We start from the raw sequence: 20,019 nt of genomic DNA, 5'->3' as shown, positions 1-20,019 counted from the left end.
CCACATGTCAATGCAATTTTATAACTTTTGAACCATTTGAGCTAAAACAACCTCTTTAAAAATCTGAACATTATACACATTATTTGTGGTGTGAATTAATGATGAGTAGAATGTTTTTTCATTTAGCCAATGGAAAGATAAAACATATTTTTGTTTTACTTTTTCCATTAATTTATTTTTTATGTAATACTGCAAGTTAGTAATGGCCTCAGAGTAGGTAGAATTTTTTTTTCACCTGAGTAAATCTATATGCTAATTATAAACACATTTTCACTAACTTTTTGGGGGAAAGGAAATCCTTTGCAAAGCGTTTCTGTCATATCACTTTTTGCAACTCCTAGGTACCTTGTGATTGAAGCCTGCAGCCTCTTTAGTGTGAGTGAGTGAAAGTGTTCAGGATGTCTGTGCGGTTCATTTGCACGTCATAGCAGCTACTATCCGTGCTGATTTCACACCTGTCCCCAGGCCTGAAACTAGAGCATGTCAATGGTTAATAATTAAATAAAACAACGCGGCAGGGCACAATGGGGTTTCAAGCCACTGAGAGACATTAGGATGAAAAACTCTAATTTTCCAGTTCACAATGGCCTAGGGTGGGCCAGGGCAATCCTTGGGTGGGCCTGGCCCGACAGGGCCACCCTCTAGAACCGGGCCTGGTTGTAGGTATTATGTTACTTGTTGTATCACATATCTGGACTGGATGCAATGACAGAAACAGCAAAATACAAGTCAGGCGGCACACTATGCTAAACACAGATTTTTTTCATAAGTGTTTTAAAGCCATGTCCTTAATTAAATCGGCCACCGCCCTTTGAGAGACCCCCCCAGTTTTTTCATCCCACTTAAAGCCGTGTTGGCAGCCATGCTGCCACTCTGCCTCTCACAAAATAGCCCCTCTGAAAACTCTCCTCTTACCTCACTTGTGACTCGCTCCAGGGTCTCTATGGGTGTGGTTGGTTCGAACTTAATCAGCAGCCAGACCAGTATCCAGTGCAAGGAAATTGCCCAGAGAGCAGTACTGCACTGACTGCCCCAGGCCAGAATGAGCACGCGTCACTTCTACGTCGTTCTCATCGTGAGGGCAGGGCTGGCAAAAATAAATCATCTAATGTTGCCCATGGCCGTCATTGGTAGCGCTCGCATGCTACAAGATTGATTGACGGCCCTGGAGGCTGGGACGGACCTGCGGACCAACAATCAAGAGCTGAGCAAATACAAACTCGGCGGCGGGACAAATGCGGGGGCGGGACGTTGTGGCTGCAATTTTGGAAGCACTATGACTGCCGCTGGCGCACTAGCAGTTATAAACAGCAGGTCAGACTCTGGTGCGAGCAGCGTGCACTATCAAACTGGGCCGCGCGCCGCACTGGTGGCCCGTTGCGGCCGCGGCGGCCTTTTATAATTTATTTGGGCACACAGTGACCCCAAATAAATTATAAAGGCAGCCGCGGCCTCAACGTGCCACCAGTGCCGCGTGGCCGCCCCCAAAATTGTGCCACCTGGGGCGAACCGCCCCCACCGCACCCCGCTAGCTACGCCACTGAAACCACTTCTGATGGTAATAGTGAAAATCTTCAGCATAAGCAACTGAAGATGCTATAGGTTGAGAGTATTTTATTCCATGCCATGTGCATTCTCCATCAATCAATCAATCGTCAAGCCAGTGGTATAACGCAAATTATTGCAGAAGTATTTATATATCTTAAAGTATTTAATAGTTTTGCGGTATATGTATCAATGAAACTCAAATTAAAATACTAATGATTATATTTACATAAATACAATGTAAAATGTTTCATTAAATCTTTTTCCAAATAATAGAATGAAATCAGAGTTGAGCTTTTTAAGGGGATGAAAAAGAAAACTCTCAACAAAATGTTTGACATCTTATATCCCTATGAGTCAAACAATGTGGCGCATATATCCCCGATGTCACCCAGAGCCACATAAAAATGTCATTTTCAGGAGTATTTTCGAATGCATTCCAAAATTAAACTACTATAATTATTTTTGCTTCCCTTATCCCATCAAGCAACATGGTCGGCTAGAGGAATTCAGGCCAAAATGCTGCTTGAGTATGCTTTAAATGAAGGCACCTGGTTAATTTTGCCAAAATACCATGAAGGCCCCCTTCAAGTGTCTTTCAGTATAATATCCAGTCTACTCAAGATCTTTAGATGGCCTGCTTCTCAATGAGTCAAAATTAATCCATTCCATCAATGCCAGGAGACCCAGTAGTAGGATGTTGAGAAGTATGATAGACAGGGTTTTGGCAGTAGTGTTGTGTTGTATGGGAGTCATTCAACGTGGTTGCAAAGGTACCCAAACCCAACAGCACTGCAAGATGATACTAATGGTAATACAACACTGTACACATCTTTCTGAACATAACATGACAGCATAACACATCATAACATTGTAACATAAAGTAATGTATTGTAACATATTGTAACAAAACACAACATTAAAAAAAGAACATTCTTGGCATCAGTATGCATTATCCAGTCGTTTACAATCACTCTTTAGTACAAACTTTAATCAATTGACCATTGAAGACTCATCTGGTTCATTGCTACTATACCCAACATTTGGTACATCTTGTAATTTGAAAAATGATTAACTGCGTATGGAATTTATTTTTTATGATGTGTAGCTCTTTGCTAGCTCATCATTTTGATCCTTATGGTATTGCAGTCATAGTTTTCTGTTATACATTTCCATTAAAACATCAAGACTCCAAACGTCTTACTAAAAATCACAATGCTTTTTTGTATCTATGTAAACGTGTTTTTTCTTTACCATACTGCCAACTTACAGTCTTTTAGGGCATTATTATGTTTACTTTTCTACTAACACTCGGCATAAATAGAAGCCAATTTAAGAAGGAAAACACAAGCCATAGCTCTTCAGTGTAAGTTAGTAAGATAATACAAGAGAAGAAGCCACAGCTAGTTTATTTTCCTTCTTGTATTGCTGAATGTGTTACTTGTCTTTCTCTCTTTTAATCTACATGTATCTAATGACCTGTTAGAAGTTACATATTTCTCAACATTTAGCAAAACATGATGTTCCATTTTCTTCCACAGGGTGACCTAGGTGAGAAAGGCCCAGAAGGTGCTTCTGGCAAAGATGGTGCAAGAGTAAGTACTGGAGAGGATTACCTTAGTCCCAACTAGTGGCATGAACTTCTGCCCCACAACATTGCAAGGCCATCTTAGTGTACTGAGAGAATATGTAGCAAAGCCTGAGCTACAATAGACGCAATGTGCTGTAATATTAGCACATACACGCTGTGGGACTGGGAATATTTCACGGCTCCAGTGAACAACTTCTCTGCTCGCACTCACAGACGACCACCTTCACATATTGTGCACAACCATCCAAAGTACCATTTACTGTAACATAGTGATGTGGCAAATCTCATTGTGTACATTCTGTAGAGGCCCTACTGCACCCACGTGCTAGTGGTTTGACTACCCGGGAAAGGCAACTCTCTCTGCCACCCACCTATGTTGTGAATAACCTGGCCATTAAGTTCCCCTCACACTAGTGATGCAAATATCTCCTTATGAAATGAATAATTGTATTCACTTGTCTAGGCACCTCTAAGTGGCAGCCTTTCACATAAGTAATGTACCCCCACCCCCACATACGTGTTTGCTACTGTCAGAAAGGTGCAGTGCAATTTTAATTCACAAAGTTGCAAATACCTTTCATGTGCAAACACTGTAATGTGTTTTTTTAATTATCAAGTTCCACCTCTTTGATTAATGTGCATGAAAATGACTGTTTGTCTTACTTGAAAGATTGCATCTTTGAAGTATACTAATGATTTGTTATTGTTACCCAGGGTCTGACTGGACCAATTGGCCCTCCTGGCCCATCTGGCCCCAATGGTGAGAAGGTAAGAACCATATACGTACAATTATACTGTCACAAAAGGGAAGACTTATTATGATTTTGCATCAGAGTTGCATCACTTTTGTGACGTAGCCCTGAAGCGAAATTATTTTTGCTATTTCCTTCTTTCTTTCTTTTTTGGTTTTTAAAAAGACTTGCAGCACGGCTTTCCGTGGTTTAGTAAATACAAAGTAACGCAATGCAGTGCTCAGCACAGCCTTGCATTACCTTGCATTGGGAAGGCGTTCCATAAGTGGAGCATGGGCATTCCCATGATTGCACCCATGGATTTTGGCACCTTCCCAGATTTACTAAAGCTGGCAAACCTGGGAATGCATCAAAATGTTACGCCTTCCTCAGTAAAGTAAAGTAAAGTAAAGTCCACATTTGTAAAGCGCACAATCACCCGTAAGGGTCTCTAGGCGCTGGGGGGCCGTCGGGAAGATTAAGCGAGCTATTGCCCAGAGTCACATGGTGCTGGGCTAACCTGCCGCCGGAGCCGGGGATCGAACCGTGGTCCCCAGATTCCAGCGTCAGTCGCCCTGGCCGCGGCGCCACACCTCTCCCACTACAGTGAGGCGCAACAAGTAAAAATATGTTTTTGCAGCACACATAGAAAGAGGAATATGGTTCTAAGGAGTGTTTTTGTACAGGAAGATGCCCCTTACTGCACAAAAACAATCCTGCCCATAACATATACACCTTTGCACCAAGGTTGCAAGGGTGCCTGTGTTGGCGCTAGGCAGCCTCAAGTGCATCAGCAGAGGGAGAGCTGAAGAGTGCCATATCTTAGTATCTTCCATTCATGCAAAGCAGTGACATTGCCTTGCTGCACTGCGTTACATGAATTCTTAATAAATCTGCCCTTAACTGTTTGGCACCAGCTTTCAAAAAGTGGTGCAGTTATAGTGAGTAGGTAAGAGCTTGCATTCTCTTAAATTAATGCAGTGATGCAGAATGACTGCTGTACTATGTACTTACTAACACCAGTTGTTACTGTCATACTGCTAACTATCAGTTTTAACAACCCCAGTGATGGATTGGTAACATGAAGGGAACTGCAACAAGATGGTATTTCTAAAGGTCTGTCAAATAGTCAGTAACCTTACATGAGTAAATCTGCCTCATTCATATTAACTTTTGAAAGACACTTCTATTGTGGAATATTGCATTCTCGTCATGGGCTAGTGAATATCTATACATGGATATGTCATTCAAAAGACAAATGGTGATGTAAAAGTCGCCATAGTGGTAAAGAATGGTTGGTGACCGCAAAAAAAGTTGCATGTCAGAATATGATTGGCAAAAATATCACCTGACATAAATATTGTGTCCAAAATATTGTTTACAAAGATATCATCCCACTCGATGTTAGTTTCATATTATTATCTCCGATGGGGCGATTTTTTTGTAAAAGATATTTATAACACAATATTTTTGACAGATGATATGTTCGGGTACGATACCACAAAAAATTAAGAATCTTTCAACATCTCCTACAATCTACATTACCTAATGCCCTACATTCTGTCCCTCTTCATGTACTCTCAAGTAGTGTCCTGCAGCTAGAAAGCGATGCCCATCCTCACCACAAATCCATTGAACACACAACTCTTGCCAGTTGGTAAATATTCAGATGTCATTTGACTGGTATGGACACTGCAAACGCAGGAGTGAGGATCACTGGAAAACATGTATCCATTTTCCTGGAGAGATTTAATTCTCAGCCATTTCGATTGTGTACATTTATCAGAAACCCACAAGAGTACCATATTCTTGTTGTGCAACATATTAAGAGTTAATTTTTATATAATATCAATATTCTGTAAACATTTACTTTTAATATGTTGCACATAAACTTTTAATATGTTGCCAAATCAAATGACTGCTCCAAAGTAGATATGAAGGAAACTATGAGTGTTCATGTTTCCAGTCTGAACCTCATCACAACCCACAGGATCAGAACAAATGCACAAAGCAAAAAGTAACTCTATGTCGATGAGTTAGACATTGCAGGACTTTGAGTATGTGGGTAAATCAAGTAGTGTCCGTTTGTTGGCTTAGTCTGAATGCAGCATTGATCTGTCTCACCATAAAGGAGAAGCTTGTGATGAGTTCTGTTGAAGAAGGGAAACAGCCTGCTGTGTAAGATCATATTATTGCAGTCTTCAGACGTCGCATTTTTAAATTTATTTATTATTCCATTCACCATTTGTGCCTTTGGAATTGATGGAAGCTCTGTCTCATGTTTTGTTTCTTCTGTCTTTTTCAGGGTGAATCTGGTCCTCCTGGCCCTGTTGGAGCTGTTGGTGCTCGTGGCGCTCCTGTAAGTCCCTCAGCATTGCATTTAAAACATTTTAAATAAATACACTGTATAGACTTCAGGTGTGTCAGTCGGAAGTGGTCATTTGTATTCTTTTTATCCGGAAAAGGGTTGCTTCATTATTTTCTGCTCACTCTTGCTGGATTTTACATTGTCTGCCCCGTTTTGTCAATCCGAGAGCCTTTGGATCAAATGGTCTATTAGCCTGTCTGCCCCTTCTCCATGGTTGTTTGTCAATCCACCTGTCTATGTATCTGTCTGTTTAATCACCTGATTATTGCTGGCTGTTGCATCAGTTTCCTGCTCTCTACCACTGTCCTTTCTACAGCTAGCAATCTAATTTTTAATTGATTTTTAATCATGCATGGTCAAAGAGAGTAAATCACATTAATAGATGGAAGTTGATTTACCTTCTGAATTAAACTAGGAGATTTGTTTAAATAGTGCGTCTAAATCCAATGCCATATATGATGTATTTGTGTGACCTATCTACGTGCCTCAAAAGAGAGAGTGTCAGCATGGTATCTCATATGATCCAGTCACTTAAAACTCATTTCTACTTTGTGTTGTTTTTGCATTCCGTTTTCTACATACTACCATGCTGGTTTGTCTTCCTTTCTCTAGTTTTCCAAAAGCTGTGGCCAGTCTAAAAGACATATGTTTTGGAGAGATTATTTATCTATCTATCTAGCTATCTATCTATCTATCTATCTATCTATCTATCTATCTATCTATCTATCTATCTATCTATCTACAAAAAAAGGCTACAGGGACGTTATAATTACATTGATGGTTTGCCCACACAAAGCCATACAAATTCATCAGTTATAGTTTCACTTATAGAAATACTTATGCTAAGAAACTATAACTCACAGCCTAAAGTAACTTTACAGCATGAGTTATAATTTACTAAAACTCTTAAACTACTGAACAGATTTACCCCAACACACAAAAAGCATAATCTGTGGACAGAGATCTAGCTTTCTGCCAAATATGGGGCCTCGTTTATGGGTAATTGCATAGGACAGTGCAGCAAGAGCCCAACGTCAAAGTGGAAGGGCAGGAGTTCTCTATATTTATCTAACACCGTGAATTCCTGTCCTTTCTCCCAGTGCTGGTGCCGTTTCGGCAACCTAGCGCCAACACTAGCACCCTTGCACCATCGTGCACGGTTGCCTTTGTTGTTGGCAGGATTTTTTTATGTGCAGGTTGGGTCACCTTACTGCACACAAATAACCCTGAGAGGCGTTTTCATCTTTTTATGTGTATGTGTGCTGCATGCAGCACACATGGAAAGAGGAAAAACCAAGAGATATAAAGTTATTTCTCCTCCTTGTGCCTCCCCTAGGGAGGAGTAAGGTTTTGGTGCATCCCCAGGTTTACATGGTTCTGTAAATCTGGGGAAGCGTAAAAATCCATGGGTGTTGCGTAGGAACACCCACCCCAAAGCCCATAGAATGCCTCCTTAACGCAGAGTAAGGCAATGCAGTGATTTGAGTTGCCTTGCCTTACTCCAGATCTAAGAGGACATTCAAAAACACACAAAGGAACTTTGCGTGACTTCATAACTATGACTTTGTGATTTGTAGTGGCGATGATGCAAGGGGCTCATAAATACACCCTTGGTGTGTTTGGTGTAATTCCGTTTAGCGGTTCGGGATGTAGCCGTGTCTAAAACTTGCAAAACCCTGGTACGGGCGAGCGCAAGGTAAGAGGTTTTCATTTTTAAAATTTAAGTTTACCTCCTCATCATCTGTCGACCCCACCAATGCCCCACCGCTCTTACCTGCACAGGCTGCGCCTGCCCAATGGCCCTGATCCATTCAATCCAGTAATAACCAATCTTTCCTGGTCGACGAATTTGAACCTGCAACTCCACTGTAGCAGTTCAGACAGCATATATATACGTTTCCAGGAGTCCATCAAAGCTTCCAAACTCCAGTATGGGTGCTCCGTACGTGAGGATGGACTCACAAAATATTCACGGCAACTCCAGAAGGAAGAACACAGGCACTCACGGGATCAGATATCCAATTTTAGTTGCAAGAGGCAGGCAAACGCATTTTAGCAGAAGTGCCTTTATCAATGCATGTAAGCCCTGAGTGAACACCAATGAGGAAGTTACTTTGGAACTTAGCCCATTGGATGACAGAAGTGAACAATGAGAGGACTGCTGCTGTCTATATTATATAAAAACCCTGTGCCGACCATATATTCATGCAGCAAATGCCATTAATTCAAGTGGTAGTGACTATGTTTCCCCGGAGAGTATAGTACGTGGAATTAACATGTACCATTAGCCTTCTATACGCTGCCTTAGGGAAACAGCTGTATAATTATAATTTACGAGCAAGCACACAAAATGGCCTAATAAATTGCAGTCATTTAAATTACACCCAGTATGGGCCGTCATACATCCAAAGCAGCTATTCTTTGCATAACTCTGTAAATGCAAAGTCTTGCATAGCGTGTCACTCCATCAAATTAAAACCCTTTGAAATATGCCCCTTCGCCACAACTGCAGGCAGCCTGGAACTGAAATTCGATTTGAGTCGATTAAAAAATCTCTGACCTTTCAAGGCTTCCTGAACCGCTGCAGTTGAGTCGCAGGCTCAAATTCGTCGACAGGGAAAGGTTGGACATTATTGAATCAAATGGATCAGGGCCACTGGGTGATGTAGGTAGTATATACAGTACAATGCCAGAACGCGGAGCAACACTTTGCCTGTTCAAAACAAATCGACATCACATAAGGAAAAATATAGGCATGTCAGCCCTTTCAAAAAAGTAACATAGACATATTATTCCAGCTGCGTTTCCAATAGCATATAATGCATAATATTTTAGTGTTTATGTTCTAAAAGGTTACAGGCTTCTGTATGTGTGCCCAGTACTTAATTTGTAAAAATAAATACATGTAGGCGTCCAAACTATTCCTTAAAAGACTTTCCCTGGTTCTGCTCGATATCTGGGTTGCATTATACCAGGGCTACCTTGTCTTGATTTCACCCCATGCCCCTTTCTTCCACTGCCATACACCTCTTGTATATTTTTCGCATCTTTGCAGGCTCTTTTTTTTATCCTTGCTCTGTCTTGTTGCCACTTTCTTCCTATCACCCTTCTCCTTTTTCCAAAAGAGGAGCGCTGGTGACCACTACCTGCCAAAATGAAGCTCCAATTTCTTCTCCTGTTGTAGTGCTGACTGGAAGTTTAGAACTTAACATATATTGATTTCCAACCATATGTATTTCTAGTACCTTCTGATGGTGTGCCTATTAGATAATAGTCCATGCCTTCTACTTATTCTTATTACATAAAATATATTTCATATTGGTGTTGGGCATTATTGTTAACCCGACTACTTTCTGTTGTAGGGTGATCGCGGTGAGTCCGGTGCACCTGGTCCTGCTGGCTTTGCTGGTCCGCCTGTGAGTAATCAATCATTATCTTCACATACATTTTGAACTTTACGAAGTTTGTTTATATGCTTGAAGACCATTGTTGTTATCTTTTTAAAGAGCAGGCAGTACTACGTTACAGTCTCTAGCAGTCAAGATGTGCTTTTTATTTATGTTTTTCTGATAGTCCTAAGTATGTAAGGTCAAAGCGCCTCTTCGTACAGTTAAGCAGCAGAGTGGATGTGGATGGTTGTATTAGCAATATGGGTGTTCTTTCAGTTCTAATGGAAGGTTTTCCCAGTGTAGCACTTGTTTTATGTTGTCTGTTTAGCTTATAGGAAAAATGATGCCTTTCTGCTGTAGATCCGATCACTCTTTCTTGTTGTGCAGGGTGCTGATGGCCAACCTGGAATCAAAGGAGAACAAGGCGAGTCTGGTCAGAAAGGAGATGCTGGTGCCCCAGGTCCCCAGGGTCCATCAGGAGCTCCTGGACCACAGGTTGGTAAAATACACATCTGGTCACTTTCAACCCCATTAAGTATTTGACAACGAAAAGGTACAAATGAAAAATATTAAATGGGCAACTTCCTAAAAAAACAGACGAGGTTTCACTACAAAATCACCATTCTGCCTCCACAACAAAGCCCTTGAACATTTTCTAACAGTGAGGTCACAGGGTCGTGAAATCTACCTGAAACTCAAGTAGTGAGTGGTATCCTTCACTATGCCTATCCTCTTGTCTGAAAAGAGAAATCCTGATGATACCATCCTAGTGTAACTGAAGTGAGTGCATATTGCAAAGAGAAAATAAGCATTTCTTATAACTGCCCCACACTCTACCTAGTAACCAATATATTTCCTAATACAGATTCTAAGTAGCAATTAGGCAGTCAGTCAGTCATATTCCTTTATTGCATAATTAATTAAAACCATTACCATATATGTGCAAATAAGCTAAAAAAAGAAAAAAATCTAATTTTATCATAAAGAAAATTCTTTAAAAAATTACTGTCATGAGCATAGCGCATGTGGAGGCTGAATTTAAATAAATGCCATAAACATTTGGGAATCATAAACAGAGCCATTGGTTCCCGTACCAGCTTATTACTGTGCAAGTTAACTAAACTGAGCAAACATTGCATATAGTCTAGAACATGAACATAGACAATCTCAAGGATATATCGCAAGTGGAGGCCGAATTTGAGTAAATGCCATAAAAGTTTGGGAGTCATAAACACTCAGTGGCAAAATGGCAGCTCATTACTGTGCAAATTAACTTAGCTGTGCAAACAGTGCATATAGACTGAATACCATAAAGCAAATAGTTGTCTAATTGTGTACTGAAAGGGAAGCTATAAGAAACATAACAGGCATTGGCATAGCCAATAGGTCTTGCCTTTGGGACCTTATAAGTGTTTAGCCATGCAACAGTTAATGTTGTTGCAGTAAGGATATTGTGCTGCATAACTAAATACTTATAAGGTCCCAAAGGCAAGACCTATTGGCTATGCCAATGCTTGTTTGCTTTGCAATGTATGACTCTTGTATAGTGCAAACTGAGTATATAGTTGCTTTTAGATGGCTGGATTAGTTCTTGTTGTTGGAAGGTGTTTATAGGTGCGCAGTTGTGAACTCTGGAGTTGAGGTTGAAGACAGAGTTTCTCACATTCTCACTGGTTATAATTATGTTCAGACCACTTGCTCATCCAATCCTTGGCCTCTCTGCAGAGCGCACAAACCAACTGTTTGTCACACTGTAACCTAACTGTAAGACGCATTGTGCCTCAAAGTGTGTGAAGGATACATATGCAGCTGTTGGAATACTGACAGCTCTAAAGGAAAATAAAATGTGTTTACAGGTCAGAAGAGTGTGTGTGTGTGTGTGTGTGTGTGTGTAAGGGAATGGTGTAGGGGGCAACACAAGGAAGTACGTGAAAAGACAGTGATGAAAAGGAAGGAGCTGTCGAATAACATGCAGATGGAGAATTTCGGAAAGATTAAGTGCTAAGTGGTGAGAGACTGCAGAGCAAGGTGGACTGAAGGGGAAAACGAGTGAAGCAATCCTAAAACAGCTACCCTACTAAAAACGTAACAAATGCATAATTCACACCCTTAAAATTAAAACATTTCCATAACAAATTCATTGTTATTACAAGCTCATCTAATATTGCTAACAAGCGCTTAGAACCCCAACAGGTATGCCCTGTTTAGGATCATGTTCACTGCTATGTTATATGTCTGCATACAATAACAGAAAACAGAGGCAGCCAAATAAATGTTTTAAATTACTCACGAGAAAAGTGTCAATTGGTGTTTCCAACATTTGAAAATAGAACGTCACTCATACACACACTTAAACCATAGAAATGACAAACATAGCAAGTATGAAAACTTGGCAGCTATGTTCCTTCTTTCGAAGCCATCCTAAAAAAAAGAGTACGCATGGAAAACAAATATATTTGTCATTTAGCACAGAATACTGATTGCTCTACTCCCTCCACACACCAATGAAAGAGGTTTCTAGAAGCAGCCCCTCTGCTGGTGTAAAATGATAATATGTAGGGCACACTCCATCGTGGTAAAGCAGGTATTTTTCTGCAAGTTCAGACACTCTCCTTGGAGTACAGAGACTACTTGTGTACAGTCCTGCTGCTAGAGCCAATTACTTCATGGCAGGCACTTGAGTAGAAAAAACAACTCACAATGCCCATGCTGGTGCTAGTTACGCGATGAGTAGAAGAGACCCTTCCTCTGCTTTGTGTATCCTGATACAGTGTAGTGGAACAGACTTTCGTGCAGCCCGGCCTCTTGAAGGTTTGCGAGTCTTGCAATTCAGCGTCGCCTTGGTGGGGATATGATTTAACCTAGCAAATATATTTTGGAGTCAAAGTTCTCTCTTTTGGGGGACACTATCTTCTACATGACACAGTCCTCCTTATTGGTAGAGCAATGTTGTCTGCTCACAAGTCTTCTGCAGCCCAATCTCCCTGCGAGGGAACAGGGTATTCCGCACACCACCCAGCCCCTGCCAGGCATTTATAGGCTCTCTCTCATGTTCTAGGTGACACGTGGCCTGCAGCAGCTCAATCGTACCGAGTGCTCCTGTGTCAACCACCAGAGCACTTCGGTCAGCGGGTTTGTCCCTTTAAGAAGGGTGTATGAGCCAGAAATACAACTTAGCAGGAGCTGGGAGCAGTAGGTTTACATCACGCATGCCCCCTGAAAGTACCCTTTTACTGTGGACATGCGTAAAACTGATTGCTGCATCTCTTCAAAACAGAGCTAGGAGTGTGCCTAATGTATGACCATAGAAAAAGGACTTAGATGGCCAAGACAACAAAAAAAAACAAGCGCGCACGACGCGCAATCAAAGTAAAAAAACACAAGAACGTTTCATGAGAGGCAGCATGGGGAGGGGAGAGAGTAGGGGGCCTGCGCCTGTTTCCCTTGCGGGAGCAAGCAGGATCCATCTGTTTATTACTAACAGATGGTTTGAAAGCTCGCTCCCACAAGGGAATCGCCAAACGTGCACATGTTGCCATTCAAAGCAATGCAACGCGTGCACGTTTGTGACTGGAAAAGTGAATTGATAGCTAAAGGTCTTCTTCCTAAGCAACGCATGCGCACTGAGTAGGCGAGACCTAACAATGGGCGGGTCATTACTAAGCAGGTAACTTAAATATGCAGGTAATGCAAAGTCTAAAACCATAAAAAAAGTGCTTTGCCCGAAAACATATTAAAAAAGCAACCATTAAAGCATTACAATTCACTAATTTGGTGTTTTTAGTAGGAGCTGTAGTCAGTCTGTTGGTGTTTTTAAGCAATTCTTTCTAGCAGACCGCAGGTCACACAGCTCCATTATGTTAAAAACGAAGGGCTATATTATCGAGAAAGGGCGATACATTATCGCCGCTTTTATCGGTAGGAAACTGCTGATAAAGCGGAGATAATGGGCTTGATAATAAACCCTTGTGAATTCCCATAGAAGCCCAGGTTAACACTAGAACCTGGGCTTCTATGGAAAATCACAAGGGCCTATTATCAAGCCCATTATCGCCGCTTTCTCTGCAGTTTCCTGCCGATAAAAGCGGCGATAATGTATCGCCCTTTCTTGATAATATGGCCCATAATTTATTGACTCTATGCAGGTTTGTATACTGGGTGTTAAGAAGAGTAGTTTGAATAGGGTGCGGCAGGCGTTCAATAGTGCAGGGCAAGAACACAGAAGGTGGTTAAACCTTTCCTTTTTGTAACCACAAAGTCTGCACTTAACTATCATGGAAAGGGTGTGCCATTTATGGGTTATATCTTTAAACTGTAGGCACATCAACCTTGTAGCTATGATTTGTTTTAGACATATCTTTCCAACCGAACGATGAAGGTATGGCTGTGGTTTTAGACAAAGCGGGCGGTGTGTAGCGTAAGATGTAGCCACTGCTTCAAATACCGGCATAGAACTTAATTTGGCCAAATCAGTTAATATTGACTGTAATTTTATCTGTCTTTTCAGGATCGTTTTAGCACAGACATGTCTATTTGGAGAGTGTCCACTGATTTATTTAAATAATTCGACCAAGGACTCTTCTTTTGTATTCAGATGTGTTGAAGAACTGATTTCAAGGTGTTAGATGGGGCCTTGATAATGTTATAGTAATATGTTGAAAAGTTACCAATTTTAGACCACTTTTGAGCCTTCAATCCAAGTTCTAATCTGATAATGCAATCTCTTGTATAATGTGGCAGCCTGAACATCCTTTTATATGCTTGAAGTTGCAATTTATCCAGTATTTTAGTTAGGTTTGGTTATGTGAGAATTATCATTTGGGTAATGTCCACCCCACCCCTTAAAATTGTCAATACAATTGGTATTGGTGTTTCCCCAGTGCAACGTTTTCCAAGTATTCAAGGTAAAGTTCCTCAGAATTAGGAATTGCAAAGGGAATCAGTGTATGTGCACTGATTTCTACAAGTCTTTTTTTCTCTGAGCACTTTTTGCTGCAAACATGTTCCACCAGGCGTTTGGGGAAAACAATTCAGCAGTGCTGTGTTACTAAGCAGGTTATAATCCTCATTCTGTCGAAAACTCATGTTTATGATTGGAATCATGACTACTGCAATTCTTTGAATGAAGGCCTGGAAATTCTTATTTAATCTAAAGTCCACTAAGAGAATGGACATGTCTAATCCAGCTATTCTAGATGTGAACATTTCTCCTGTTCTACTGTATGTACATTAGCTATATAAGTAGAGCCTTGCAATATATTCCCAATAGCAGCCTTTCTCTGTGTTGCGCTCTCTTCTGTTCAAGTATAACCTTTTCCTGCACATGTTACATGCATGGCCTTCTACTCCTCTGCCTTCAGTGTCCACTTGACACTCAGAAAGGATATCCATTGTGAACCTTTGAGAAAGTGGCACTATTCTGTTAAACTAAACATACTCAAACTGGATGTCAAATCCCCATATTTACATGCTCACTGAGTTAAAAATATTATAAGAATACAATCATCTGCATGCATATTGAATATATTTTGTGCCCTCTTCTTTTTCACAGGGTCCAACTGGCGTGAATGGTCCCAAAGGAGCTCGTGGTGCACAAGGACCACCTGTAAGTATTGCCTGTTCATTAACACTCTTAATTAGGAACACAGAGATAGACAATCCACAGGTACCTACCATCAGTGTTCTAGACCAGGAAGTTCATGAGGACCTGCCACAAAGTGCAAAGGATGATATTACTTTAATGCTCAGTAGACAATTATTCACACTTGCCTATTAAATATATGACAACTGCTACCACTTATACAATAATGCCTTGTGTGACACTGGCCCCTTTATGAAAAATAGTGCAAATATGATGGAATTACTCTGTCCCTTTATTTTTTAGCCATGTGTAGGTATGATAAGTGGATAAAGCTGTTGCTACTGTTTCATATATAAAACGTGTTCCTGAACTGCACAGTGGAGATATGTTGTTTATGCAGCAACATCATCTTAAAGTAGATTAAATAAATTATCCTTCTACACTATTTATAAACGGAATTTTGATAAAGTTAAATTTGTAGCTGACATCTGATGTCTCAAAAGAATTTGGCATAAGTTGACAGACTCATTATTTAGAGCAGATAATTTAATTCAATGAATGATAGAGGGACATGTTTGTGATGTCGTGACGTGTGACGTGTCACGACACGTCCAGAACGTTATGGTCACGTGACCTGCATGTAATAAAAGTAAAGGGCGCGCAAATGTACGCCAGTCAGGCGACGGAGGTGAGTCCCTGTAGTTATACCACAATCACCGTCTCCTGTCGTAATTGATCCCTGCTTCCCCAGTAGGCCCATTTGCATAGCTCCCATCACGTTTCCCCTCATATCCCCGCAACACCACAATGTTCTCATCACAAAAGAATAGCTTATGTGCAAAGCAGACATTGTGCTGCTAGATTGATAGTAGGGGCAGTGAGCTCCTCCAGTTAACCCGAGATGTGCTTGAGAAAGGACGCCTAAATCACAACTAACGATTGTACAAGGTGAACTGTAGAGGTGCATAAAAAAATATGTTGCTGTTAAACATAAATGAGCCAGATGGAGGTCTCTGGTTTTTATAAGGTGTTTGCTTCTGTTTCTTTCCTGCTGGTTGTTTAATTGTCTCTATATCTTCCAGTTTGTAATGTAGAAATGTTTTATTTCCCGATTTAAGGCCTGTTGCTATGAATGGTTTACAATATACGTCTTTCTCATGCACATGACACGTTAGACTGCATTCTTCCTCCCAGTCTGATAGGGCGGAAGAGGAAAGCAGCTGTGATTAATAGTCAATGATCATAAACCCTAGCTGTGAAAATTGTTATTGCAATATTATATATTTAGAAATATTTTCTTTGAAGATATTATCCTAACCATAATGTGCTCAGGAAATATGAGGAAAAGTATTGTCTTCTCATTTTATGAAATTCATTTTGAATTCTCTTCTAATACAGGGTGCTACTGGTTTCCCTGGTGCTGCTGGCAGAGTTGGACCACCGGGCCCTAATGTAAGTTACTCACTGCTTTTCCTGACTAAGATGGTGTTGGTCATGGCCTTCCCTGAATTATAAAACCAATCTGTGTGCATTATGAATAATAAAAAGATTTTCATACCGTGGGTATCAACTCAGATCATGCAGACTTGGATAGAAGAAAAGAGTGACCCTGAAATTGTCAGTGTCATCACTCACCACTTACCCCTTAGACATTGCTAGTGCGATGAGTGGAAAAAAGAGGAGTGACTGCTGAAGAAGAATGTTTATACTGAGACGAGGATAAAATGTAGCAATTCTATTAAAGCTCAACATGCATGCTGCAGACAATGTAATTGTTTTCTGGTATTATTTGAGAAGATTATTGAAAATCTGCTTCAGCGTGGAATTTAAAAACCAGTTCCCCAGCTCCGAGGTCGACCACTCTAGGCGCTAGACCACATCCTGTACCCCAATTATTTGATATCACCCTGAACATGAAGGAAAATAAAATGAACCACAGTAGCTCGAGGTGTCAACAAATAAAAGGGGTGACACAAATAGGCCTCATGATGGGCAGGTATATATGCAACCCTCACCATATTTTATTGTCAAAACGGCACATTACCCAAAATGGATAATAAGGTCTGTTCCCCAAGCAGAGGCCAACATATGCATGTGTATGCCACATAGCACTTATTTTGTGAATTTTGGCACAAGATGATGAAGTCATTATTGTTTGATGACTTGAGAAACTGTTTTGCAGAGTGAAGTGAACAGATCTATTACCTGTTTTTGGAATTATATTGTGAGGTATATTGAGAATTTTGGTGATTTTCTTTCAGGGTAACCCAGGGGCTCCTGGACCACCTGGTTCTGCTGGTAAAGATGGTCCCAAGGGTGCTCGTGGCGATGGTGGTCCTCCTGGCCGTGCTGGTGACCCTGGTCTCCAAGGCGCATCTGGACCTCCTGGTGAGAAGGGTGAACCTGGTGAAGATGGTCCTAATGTAAGTAGTAATGTGGATGCTATCATTTTCTGATACCACTACATGTGAAGATCATTAATGCTTGAACCTGTTTCTGCCTCCACTGTGTGGGCGATAAAGTTTAATGTTTACAGGATCTATGGGTTAGCCTAACAATCATCTCTTTATAAGGTCAATACAACTACTTAGATTAAGAAGAAAGTCTCTATAGATAAAATATAAGCCTATTGAAATATGTTGAAAAATGCTGATATTTTTAATTGGTTGCTAAAACTTACACTAAGTAAATTTCTGGTGAATATGCCTAAACCTCAGGTTAATAAACATATTGACCTGACAGTCCATCATTAATCACTGAACTGATTGACAGTATGTTTTAGAAAGGCTTCTAATTTCAGTGACAAGAGATCAACTAGCGAGTGACAGGCCATCAATGACCGAGCACTAACCACATTGATGGTCCACTGACAATGATCTCTGACAACTGTGGTGTGAGATGTTAGCCTGGCATATGATGTCCACTAGTTCTAGTGGGCACCTTGCACCAGTCTAATCGACCCTTATTGATGGTGATTGTAAAGCCAACCTTATAGAAAGCTATCCTAGTAGTAGCATGGACCAACAGTCATCAGGCTAAGACTTCAGGGAGCATGTTAAGCCAGTTGTTTTACCATTTATAATCCCTTGAATACCAAATGAAAGTACACCACACAAGGTATATATCAAATCTATATGTATTTATTCTAAACACAACCCCTCTGCACTCTTTATGAGGTCAGAGGTAAAAGTACAATACAAGTTACTTAATTAGCATACAATAAGTTGCACAGTATACGTTTTGCCCTAGGGGCCTCATAAACCATATACTAAAATAGTGGTATAAGAACCACGTCTGGAACAGAAAGCAGTCCTGGGGCCTGGGGAATCGCTGGGGCTACTCTAAACAACCAAAGGTTAGGGAGCAGGACCACGGGAGACGTGTGCAGTGTCTAAACACAGCCGCGAGTTACCATTGACTTTCTATGGAAAATGAACAAGTTATAATTTTAAAGATTAAGGACACTTCTAGGTTAGCTATGAGGAAACCCTTTTAGACTAGGACCCTTGGAGGGACAAGCACCTCGACGCTACAGGAATACCAGTGTTACCTCACCCACGGAAGCCGGGTGCATAGGTATCTTTTGGTGTCGGGTTTCGTCGTCGATTTCAATGGAGATCTGCAAACAAATGCTGCAGGAGACCAGAGAAAAAGTGTCCGGGTGGATCGAAGATCTGAAGAACCTGAAAGCTGAAGGGACAGAGTCTGGGTCACTAGCCAGTGACCAGGAAGGAACCAGTAAGGAACCAGGCGATGTCGGGTGATTTCAGGTGAAAAGGTGAAACTTGTCTCTTCAGCCACGAGGACCAGGAGGTGTCGACGATGACCAGGCGCTGGATTCAAGCTGTCCCACAAAGGATATAGTTGACTGCAGTGTTGGTATCCAGATTGGACCCAACAGACCTTGGCAAACGCAATCCATGCAAGATTTGGAGATTGGCTTCAGTGCAGACCAGCAAGGTCTGTGGTGCTTCTCCTTTGTAGGGAAGTTGGAGCAAGCCTGGAGCAACCAGGAAAGTGAGTTAAATTCAAAAGTAAGTCTTCCAGGGGCTTACTAGCCAATGGACTAGGAACTGGGAAGACGTGTTGAGCTGAAATGCAGGAGTGGGCCCCATGGGACACTTGTGGAGTGTGGAGGCTCGAGCTTCGGTGCAAATGGTGCTCTGGTCTGGGGCTTCTTGTACCCCAATGCACAACTGCGAGTTACCTCAGGAGTCGATGCAGTTAGCAAAATACAGGATGTCCAGGAGTTCTGGTCCCACGTCTCGCGTGTCCGCCATGGGTCTCAGCTTTGCTGGGATCGTCGAGCAGTGTCAGAGATGTCTGGAATGCCCTGTGTCACAGAGTCTTCGGGATTCGGCGGTAGCCTCGACAATGTAGACCGGCAAAGTTGCTGTTGGTGCATGTTTGCACAGGGTGGTCACTTCTTGACAACAAGGGAGATGTCTTCCGTCTTCCAGTCAAAATGGAAGGTCGAAGGTCCAGGACATATGTTTCAAAGTTTCGTCCAGGGTAATCTAAAGTCCTAGGGACACAGCTCCTATACTTATACTCAGTTTAGGGGTTGGACTACCTGTAACGTCCCTCCTATGGGTGGACCTGGGAAGGGGGTGGTTACACCCCTTTCCCTTTGTCCAGTTTCATGCCAGAGCAGGGTTTGAACCGGGCTATGCATGGAGCACCTTGTGTGCCCCAGGCAGTGTCTGGAAAGCATTCACTGAATGCAGCCCTCCCTGCACCAATACACTAAAGTCTGTCTGGGGTGGTGCTAGCACCTCCCCTGACAGGAAACCTATTGTCCAGGCCTCCCCTAC

The 20,019-nt window shown here is 41.5% G+C and overlaps 1 protein-coding gene across 2 annotated transcripts in view; it reads left to right on the top strand.

The window, feature by feature from the left end:
* COL2A1 (collagen type II alpha 1 chain) overlaps positions 1-20,019 on the top strand; it is a 122,325-nt gene that overhangs the window by 74,487 nt on the left and 27,819 nt on the right. For both annotated transcript variants that reach the window (XM_078686582.1, XM_078686574.1), the window contains 8 exons: positions 3,087-3,140; positions 3,851-3,904; positions 6,173-6,226; positions 9,598-9,651; positions 10,012-10,119; positions 15,176-15,229; positions 16,604-16,657; positions 17,467-17,628. In XM_078686582.1, the coding sequence (XP_078542708.1) occupies positions 3,087-3,140; positions 3,851-3,904; positions 6,173-6,226; positions 9,598-9,651; positions 10,012-10,119; positions 15,176-15,229; positions 16,604-16,657; positions 17,467-17,628 (594 nt within the window). The remainder of the gene's footprint in view (positions 1-3,086; positions 3,141-3,850; positions 3,905-6,172; positions 6,227-9,597; positions 9,652-10,011; positions 10,120-15,175; positions 15,230-16,603; positions 16,658-17,466; positions 17,629-20,019) is intronic.

Source organism: Lissotriton helveticus, chromosome 1_1 (assembly GCF_964261635.1).
Source record: "Lissotriton helveticus chromosome 1_1, aLisHel1.1, whole genome shotgun sequence".
Taxonomy (NCBI): domain Eukaryota; kingdom Metazoa; phylum Chordata; class Amphibia; order Caudata; family Salamandridae; genus Lissotriton; species Lissotriton helveticus.
The sequence above is the reverse complement of the archived record's forward strand: the minus strand, read 5'-3'. Positions and strand labels throughout refer to the sequence as shown.